This window comes from Haliotis asinina, chromosome 9 (genome assembly GCF_037392515.1).
Source record: "Haliotis asinina isolate JCU_RB_2024 chromosome 9, JCU_Hal_asi_v2, whole genome shotgun sequence".
NCBI classification, from domain to species: domain Eukaryota; kingdom Metazoa; phylum Mollusca; class Gastropoda; order Lepetellida; family Haliotidae; genus Haliotis; species Haliotis asinina.
This window is the reverse complement of record NC_090288.1, coordinates 7,032,396-7,042,334: the sequence shown is the minus strand read 5'-3', so window position 1 is coordinate 7,042,334 and position 9,939 is coordinate 7,032,396. Positions and strand designations below refer to the sequence as shown.

The 9,939-nt window shown below is 41.7% G+C and overlaps 1 protein-coding gene across 1 annotated transcript; it reads left to right on the top strand.

Moving 5' to 3' along the window:
- The first annotated feature begins 5,415 nt into the window (after positions 1-5,415).
- On the top strand, positions 5,416-6,059 carry LOC137296535 (bromodomain adjacent to zinc finger domain protein 1A-like). The gene is made up of 2 exons (XM_067828342.1): positions 5,416-5,759; positions 5,870-6,059. The coding sequence occupies exons 1-2, from the start codon at positions 5,422-5,424 to the stop codon at positions 6,057-6,059; spliced, it is 528 nt and encodes a 175-aa protein (XP_067684443.1). The 5' UTR covers positions 5,416-5,421.
- Positions 6,060-9,939: the final 3,880 nt, after the last annotated feature.

The following is a 9,939-nucleotide window of genomic DNA, read 5'->3' as shown; positions in this document are numbered from 1 at the left end:
TACTGCTGCTGTTACCAGTGAGCTGAATAGTTTCCAGATTTTGCTAGCCAGTCGGGCTAGTTATGCCTGAAAGGTTATTAGCCGACAAAATTATTCACTAGCCTGAAATTTAAATACAGACACGTGTTTTCATCACGCAACTGCTGATATCATGAATATTTTCATCAAGCCACAATCTTGCCTGATTTCAAAATGTATTAGAACTTCAGTCGGAGAGAGTAATATATTTTACAAAATGACGCCATGAAAATTCACTATCCATCCGGGCCAGATTTTGCAACCCTGTTGGGTTAACTAGTCAAGGACTACTACTACTACTACTACTACTGCTGCTGCTGCTGCTGCTGCTGCTGCTGCTGTTGCTGCTACTGTTATCGCCACTATAACAAATACCACTACCACTACTGCTACTACTTCAACTGTTACGCGCACTATCATTGCTGCTGTTGCCACAACAACTACTTCTGATGCTGTCATCACTAGTATTATACCTGCTAGTTATTTCTGCTGCTGCTACTGCCGCTACCACTTCTGCCGCTGCCACGACTGCCACCACTCGTATCTACACTACTACAACCACTACTCCCTCACAATTGCCAGCACCAAATAACTACTCAGCGTCCACTGCGACCACTATCCCCCCCCCCCTCCTCCCCACCGCAACATCACTTTCCCTAATCACTGACCAAGCACAAAGAAGGTAGGCAGTAGATACGAGCCTTGATATTCCCTCTGTCTAATGTAGCAGCACAAACACCCGGAGTGACCCGTAAGGAAGCGTCTATTCAGTGCTCACTTTCCCTCTGTAACCTCAGATGAAGCAAACACGGCCAGAGAGGCGTCACCTCATTTCACCGGCCATGTATATCCGCATTGTTGGTAGATGAAGTTAAACTACACACTGCAACCTTATCAATATAGCCACGAATAACACACGCTCCGCGGGAGTCTACTCTACCGTACACGGTACAAAAAGGTTTTCCTTCACACAAAAAATTGTTTACTTAGTCCCTGGTTCAATGGCATCGTACAAAAGGAATTCATCTTTTTGTACTAATATATTACGTTTGGCTCTGGGCTGCCTCTGAAAGATCACAGATTGTTTACTCGAGTCTGTTGTGAACAAAAGGAGGATTTAGATGTTATTTTATTAAATCCTTTCGTGACAACAGGGCCTATGTAAAGCGGAACTACATTATGACAGTGAATGATCTACTGACACGATTCTTGAGGCGTCACCGGGTTCACAAGTTGATTCATTGATCTATAATGTTTTTTGTACTTATAATGGTTTTAGTGACTTTGGTCAAGCGTGCGGATTCATCTTTATAAATATAGCCATGGGATGAGTGAAATGCGGTCACACGATGCAACATATCCACTGTTACTTACCGCTTCATTGAAATGTCTTCCAGTGTCTACGACAACATTTTTGTTTTTTATTTGCACATTTTTCAAAGTACGGGTCACATGTTACATGTTGTAATCAACAAACTAGGTAACAATTGCATGCTCTTAATATTTCCAACAGAATATGCAGGGCTGAATTCAAGAGCTGCTATCCTACTTGCAACAGGTGACAACAAATTCGCCTGAGTTTGGTTTAATGACGTTTCCAGCGCGTTTTCATTTACACCATGGCCTCTCTGCTTAGTGCGTTGGGAACACCGGAAATGATGTAAGTCTCATACTTTTTGTGAAGCAGTGAGCAGGAAAAACGATGCAAGCAAATGCAATACATAATTTGGGAACGTGAGTGAGCGATAAATGGGCAAACTCTGATGGAGTAGCTTGATTGCTTTTCTTTGTTGCCATAAACACACCACACATCCCCATGCTTACTTGCTATGTTGGGCGCTCTAAAATATATGCTGAGAGATAAGGGGATTTCCCCCTTTCCTTTCAAAGGTATAATTGTAGGGATGTCTAAAGATGTATAAACCAAACCAGACGCTAGAATACCCGTGGGTAGGTCCATGCGAAACTGTGATCCGGCACTTTAAGAACGGATCCTGTGCTTTTCCCCAAAAGAAGAATCCACCTGGTCCAGGTGAGTAATGCATATGTTGTCAAGTCCCAGGTAAAGATAGTCATCGTGCCAGACCTCAAGGTCAGAAGACCTCTAGGAACACGTGACTAAACTGCATCACAATGGAAGTTCTTGCACATGTGCAGTATACCATTATGACTGAATTTCTTTCGAAAAAAAATCATTGAATTGAAAATTGATTAGTGCTGAATGAATGCAGAGGTTTAACTCTGACAGTTATGAGTGAAGATGCCAGCCTATGAGTGACACTTTTTAATTATCCTTGCAAACAATACTTAAACTTTAGCATTGCTTACGTGTTCTTTATATTACCATCTAACAAAGATCCCTCTTGAAATTACATGTTATTTTCTGGAGCCGGGACAACGTCCGTCTGTATAACATATATATTGCATTCTACTTACGAGTTTGAGACGAAGAGTGAACTCAGTACGGGGGGTCATGAATATATATAATGCTACACTTATTCTCGTAAGCATCTTCATTGAATGCATTTTACGCCTTGAGGACTGATTTGTGGTGACACCTTGCTGATACAATTCCCACTTTGAAACTACATGTCTCAAATTCAAATCTTGTTTCGAAATTATGACCAAGTGAGCAAATGTTTGGTTTCAGTAAAAACATGTAGGTTGATCAATTTCAGAACAGCCCCGCAGCCTCGGACGTTAGTCAGAATACTGGTTTGTTTGATTCTAACATGTTCAGAAACCAAATGGATATTACAATGAGGTGAAACGAGGAAATATAATTTAGAGAATACAATGAACCTAATTGTATTTGGTCGTTTCTAAGAAACAGTAACAGGGGTCTGCCATGCATATCACTGTATTTCTTACAGCTACGATGTAACTTACTGGAGTAACACCCCGATATAATTTAAGAGCTTTAATTAAACGGTCACAACGACCTGTGCGCCTGTGTCACCTGATACTGCATCTGTACACAAAGACGATGTCTCACTCCTAAATGACATGTGACGGTATGAGCTTCTCACGTTATGCCTGAGTACATTTATTGAGCGACAGTAGCATTGTATTGTACATATAAACACATCACAACGGATATACAGCATAAAACATGAGTACAATGTTGACAGAGACCCGAAAAACATTTACGACTGTCATGAAATACTTTCTGGTATACAAAATCCACCTTTTCACACGACAAAAATATCCTTTATATATACTTAAAGAGACATACTCTCCTTTTATACCAAAGGCACAGCTTGAATTGCTTAACATCAGGAATTAAATTTAATTTTCATTTTAAACAGTGCAGTCTGTATAAATGCTTCTTGATGAAACCTTGTGACGCGAATTAGCCAGTATGCTTAGAGTGACTGAATACATTTATACGCCGTTTTAATCACTATTAAAGCAGCATCTCGGTATTCAGGAAATCGATACGTTGTATGAGGAATCGAACCCGGATTTTGGTCGCAAGGTTTAACCACTGGAATACACTGAACGGTACATGGAAGAGTGAGTGAGTTCGGGTTTACCTCGCTTCTAGCCGTATTCACACACAGCACCTATGTGAGGAATCGAAGTCGGGTCTCCGGCGGGACGTGCGAATGCTTTAACCACTAGGCTACCCATCCGATCCAAAGAAGGAAGGGGTTTCAGAGAGTACAAGGGAGGTACTCTATCCAACAAGAGGAAGTGGAGGATGCTGACCAGTGATCTTTGATACAGCCTCTGAAATATATTAAGTCATTTTTCATTTCTTATGTAGTCTGAGCACTATAACCACTAGTCAATACTTTTAATAAAGTCATTATTTGAGTATCAGCATGGGAGAGTGAGTGAGTTAGGTTATACCCCGCTTTTCGCTATATTCCAGCAATATCACGTCGGGGGACACCACAAATGGGCTTCACATATTGTACATGTGGGGAGTCGAACCCGGGTCTTCGGCCTATGAGCGTACACTTTAAACACGAGACTAAGCCATCGCCCCAATGGAAAAGACGGAGTTGTAATATATCGTTTTGTTGTATGCAACTTCCCTGGAAAAAAAATAAGAGACGTCGTCTCTGTTTTGAGTACATTAAGTGAACTTCATCGTTGCAAATATAATAGGTACAATGGGCAGATAATTGTTGTATGCTGGGTGCGTGAGTGAGTGAGTGGGTGAGTTTAGTTTTACTCTGCAATATTCGAGCTATATCCAGTGATCAATAGCATGAGAATGTTTCTGCGCAACTGGGAACCGATGACAAGTATCAACCAGGTCAGCGAGTCTGACCACCCGATCCCGTTAGTCCCTCTTACGAGAAGCATATTCGAATTCTATGGCAAGCATGGGTTGCTGAAGGCCTATTCTACCCCATAACTTCATGTGTATGTTGTGTGCTGAGGCACATAATTATACACATACACTGACACATGCCTAGAAATCTGCAAAGAAGAAACGTTTTCGTAAGAATAACGCGATCAAACAGTAGTATAAGAATTAAACGGGACCCCGTGGTTTTCAAAGAAGCACACTTTCGTTGGTCCGAAACCCAGTTTGTTGTGTGGCATGTGCTAATTGGCACCAAGTGATTACGCTTGCTATTTATAATGGCGCCGCATGAAAGACAAAAACATACTTCAGCTTCCTTTCCAGGCTCGGTTTCCTGGAGGTTTTTAGAATTTGATTGCAACGGCAGTAAAATATATTCACGTCTCGCGTGAACAGAGGCCCATCTGTTGTCATTTGTTTTCAGCAGCGAGCTTACTGTGGGTGCACAGTTCTGCAGAAGGTACATTTGCCTGTTCTGATTCTAATGCAGTTTTTGCCAACTTACCAGTCTTCCCATTTACAGGAAGTGCAACATGTTTCCTTGAAAATGCAAAGTCTGAAAGATCTTTACTTAGTTCATTCACAACATTGAGTATTGTGTTGATTAAGTCTTGCCTCACCAAGGGGGAACCTGCCCGAATTGCTCAGAGAGTACTGACAGAATATCTGAAAATGACCTCTGATACAGGTCTTAAAAATGATTAATATAATTTAATTTCGGTTGCCATAATTGTAATCGTGGAATCCAGAAGGATTCGCTCAAGCTTAAGCCATATTTTGGCACATATATGAAACTAATAATGTATTGCTATGTATCAACCCATGAATAAATCTTTTTAATATTTAACATAGCAATATATTACAGGCTTGGCGCAAGTTGACGCGCGAAAGAAATCGGGAACCAGCTGAAATGGGCCTTAAGCTGGTTCCCGGTTTCCTTTGCGCGCGCCAGACGTGGCCCAGCTTAAAATGGACGTGGGAAAGTCAGTGACGTCACTATATTATGACGTCATGTCATTGTCTCGCAAAGATTCGCAGAGACTGGTCGTGCTTGCTGTAGATGGGAAAGTTATTTATCCGAAATGGGCTGCAAACAGACCAAAGTTACGTCTTTGAAGCAGACTTCTGCCGAGGAGGCTCTGACGGGCAAGATCAACTGTCCTCATGAGCTGTACTACGCCAGGAGTCAGGTGACACGGCCCACACCCCGTCTGTCAGGGGCGGAGATTCTTCAACAGCTACGAGATGAGGGCTTGGTCCCCGACCGTCAGTCCAGCGGAGGAGTGGCCTTCTCTGTCCCCGCTGTGGAGGGGGTTGTTCCCCGTGGCAAGCCTCCTCGACGTCTGGAGCAAATCCCAGTGCGATGCTTCTACACAGCTGAGAGGAGGCGACAGAAGGCAGATCTATTCCGATTTGACAGGTAACATCTAATGGTGACGAAATGTCTACAAATGTGTAAAAAGTTTAAAATTACTAAACATTCCTTTGTATTGATTTGATATTGATCAGTTCCATATGGCATGTTTACAGGCTGGTGGAGCAGGTCCAGAGGAAACAACTGGACAGAGAAATCAAGCACAAAGCTGTCAAGGACGAGAAGAAACGTCGCCTGTTCCTGAAGAAAATGAGGGCGGAACATCAGCTCCAGATGAGGGAGGAGAAACTGAAGAAGCTGGAGGAAGAGCGGGAGGCAAAGAGGAAGAAGCCAGTCACGAACTAGACTCAAGTACACTGAAGGGAGCGAGTGCTGCTGATGGTGGTTCGAATGTAAATACACGCGGGTGATGCAAAGATATAAAAAAAACCCCGAAAAACCCACACCCAACAATACCTGAACAAAAAAAATAAATAATAAATTTTTTAAAAAAAATATAGAAAAAAAAAAAATAAAAATAAAAATGAAGAAAAAAATTAAAATAAAACGCAAGGAGAACAAAAGTTGCAGATCAAGCAAAACAGGAAGCCTGAAGATGAAGATGAAATGAATACTAGTACTGTTCATTTTCGTTTGGAATGTTGATATTTTAAAAATGCTTTGGTTTATATCTGCCTGTTATTCTATTCACGAGCCCTCCTTGGTATATGGGGCATGTGGGACACTTATAGATGAACATTTGGAATATTGTGTGAATACTTTCTATTGTTCAGTTGTGTTGTATAAAATATAATGTTAAAATAAATGTCTCCTGTTATAATCTTCTATTATAATGTTGCATTTATTGCTCTGACCACTGGACACCATTTCAAACATACAAACCGTAGGCTGGTTATTATCTTCGGAGCATCGGCGCTGAAGCCACGTGAAAAAAAACGTCCATGTATGCCCCGTGCCGAACCTGAAGTGATCCGATTCGGTTTGATTTTACTTAGACTCTTGCGGCTCTGACACAATAGTGTACCTTTGTATGGTTTGATGAAAAACATTGCATTGACGGCGGCCGTTTGTAAAGTAAATAATCGAATCTGGACCAAACATTCCAATGACTGACATTATGAGCATCGTTCTATGAAGTTATGCAATTAACCAAGTCACAGCCGCACAATCCGGTCCATTCAGACAACCCTGTCACTAATATAGACTTCTGGGATCCAGTTCTTTTCCGGAATCAGATCGGGTACCAACGTTCGAAATAGTCGTCAGCCCGGAGGCACAGCGCAGGTTGTTATTGTATCGGTGCGGCAGTTTCAAACAAATGCAGGCCCTTGTGGATTTCGGTAAATAATCGAACATTTTTTTAGTTCAACTGGTATCTTTCCCATTTTTCTTTATTAACGTTCAGGAATCATCCATGATCATCCATGTTGCGATAACTTACAGTTTCATTCCCTGGTATTTCAGCGCTTTGCGCATGTGAATGCCAAATATGAACAATATCTATACGCCATAGGCTTCGCTAATTGATTCCGTAGCTTAACAATATGAGCCTGCAAATTTCATTCAGGGCCTGTAGATTTTAAAGCCTGTAGGTGCCGACAAGCCCTGATGGCCTACTGGCAAATTAAAGTATTGCAAACACTGTCGGGTACCCAATTTCCGACTAACGGTGGAGTACTTTGACAACCTGTGTCGTTGGACATAAATGCAAGAGCTCTGATTTATTTAATTTCATCCAGCAAACCATTTCCCTCTTCTGCTTTTACTGATGATCACGACATGAAATAAAGTAATGAGTGAGTTAGTTAATATTCAACGTCACACTTGCAGTATTTTAGCCAGATCGTGACGAATGAATCACTTACTTACCAGTCTGTTCAAAGTAGTAGAGTTGACAAGATACGTTGTTTATCTACTCGCTGGGATTCTGAAGAACGACAGAAGTTGACATTCATCATTAACTCGGGGTCACTGGAATATAGAAATGGAATCATTCAGTCAAATTGTTAGCAAAATTATGGCGATACCTGTTTACATGTCAGCTATGCAGTAATATATTTTGACGTGGTCCCGTGGGTACCGGCGTGCTTGTGCCTGTCTGCCTGTACCAGACAGGACATATATAGAAACAGGTGTATAGTTATAACACTATAATGTAGGATGCCACATGGTTACATGGACACCTCACTCAGACACAGTTTACTGACCCTGGACAGACAAGTTCTGGTATTGCAGAAACATATACTATCCAAAAAAGAAACGCGTAGGCCAGACATCTGTTGCGAAAATGTTGTATTTTCAAACATGCATAACTCATCCACAAATAGACTTTAGTGCATGAAATTTCACACAAGTTTAGTCGAAGGTAATGTCTATACAAACATGTGGATACATTTTGATACCAGAGACGCTGGGGGCGTTAGTGTAGACGTAGCACGGGCCGACGTCGAGTGTCCTGGCTCTCAGACCAATCTCTTTCAACATATGCATGTTCCTTGCAGTTTGACCGGGTATCCTCCGAAGTCAAGGCTCCCTGGTTGCTGGGTTCTCACCCGTGGCAGTACGATCACACACATGTAGTACCCTGATGTACCGATCTTCGGCTACAGGGGTGACTTGGCGGTCATTTGTTACACCTGTTTGATTGCAACAAGCTGCAAGCCATCATATCTTGCTCAGACTATTCAGAGGCCTTGCAACAGAAGACTGACACTCTCTCAATGGCAATATTCCGTGTCGCAGAGTCAGGACGTGGTGTAGTGATTTGACCTTGAAATTTCTTCAAAACGAATGCCAGTTTCCGAAAGTTATCACGATTTTCATTGCCAGACAGTGCATGCTCTTTGCTGCACGATTTCAAGTGGGAGGTGATTTCTGTTGTGGTTTGGCGATGCCTTTTTAAATTTCATCAAAATCAACATTTTCAGGTAAAATCGATTTTTTACTTGTGCAGCTGAGTAAAATCATGTTATCAACGCTTTTGTTACATATTTTGAAGATTGTTTGAACACAACAGGTAATGAATAGATTTAAAAAAAAAATACAAATCGCCTGTGCATTTCCTTCTTGGGATAGTATACATAATCGTCAGACTTATGATGCAACATCGTTTTTAGCACATTCTTCCATGTCGGAATCCTATAGGTGTCTACCCATGAAGATTCTGATTAAATTCGGTCTTCATCAACCCACGTTTGGCATAAGAAGCGACTGAAGGGATCGGGTGAGCAGGTTCTCAGACTTACTTTACACATGTCATATATCCCAGTTGCGTTGATCGATGTTCATGTTGTTAATCACTGGGTTGTCTGGTGCTCGATCAGTTTCAGACCGCCGCCATGTAGCTGGGATATTGCGTAAAAATAAGGAAACACCAAACAGTTGCCTGGATAATGTGCCTTCGTTGGCAGCAATAGCGACAAATATCTATTGTTTGCATTTAGAGATTTTACTGTTTAACAATACGTCTTGGTCAAACCAGCTTTGCCTTTGATTGCATTGGGAGCATACTCTTTAAGAGAAGTGATGTTCTGGTTACCCACAAATGAGCTGCGCGGCTTCACATATCTCTTCCAGCTGAGTACTACCACGACAAACTACCAGATGGACAATGTCAAGGTCACACGGGAAGAGTTGTCGCCAATGTGCCGACAGTAAGAGCGACTTACGGGGGTCTGGTAGTCAAACACTATGGCCTGTTTTAACACAAGCTATCGTATATCTGTTGCGTAAACTGGTGCCAGTACTGTTGACCACTAGATTGTCTGGTCCAGATTCGATTATTTACAGACCGCCGCCACATAGCTGGAATATTGTCGAGTGCGTCGTAAAACTAAACTCACTGACTCACATATCCCAGTGTTAAGGGTTTTCGACGACGTAAGACGAAAACGTAATTTGTATCTTAAATATCATTTAAAGTTTTTTTGATTTTGCCCACCTTGAGTGATAAAGATATATTCATCTATTTCACACAAAAATATCATGTGTTCGGCGAAACTGTTGCCGCTTGCCACATCAGGGTATTTTGTATGTGTTTTCGACGATGAGCCATGCTTTTACCTCCGTACGCCCAGTGTTTTGATCACGTGGCTTCCTGTTTAATACATAACCTTTCAACAGCAGACGACTGATCTTGCCGAATTTCCCTCGTTATTTTTTGTTAAAAACAGGCAAATGATTTTGCATCTGAAGTGGTATTAACGATCTTGGGTAAATGATATTG

Excerpts from the sequence above, each read along its gene's own strand:
- LOC137296535 (XM_067828342.1), top strand. The coding sequence starts at position 5,422 with ATGGGCTGCAAACAGACCAAAGTTACGTCTTTGAAGCAGACTTCTGCC. Across the intron at positions 5,760-5,869 it reads GATCTATTCCGATTTGACAG|GCTGGTGGAGCAGGTCCAGA; the intron begins GTAACATCTAAT and ends GCATGTTTACAG.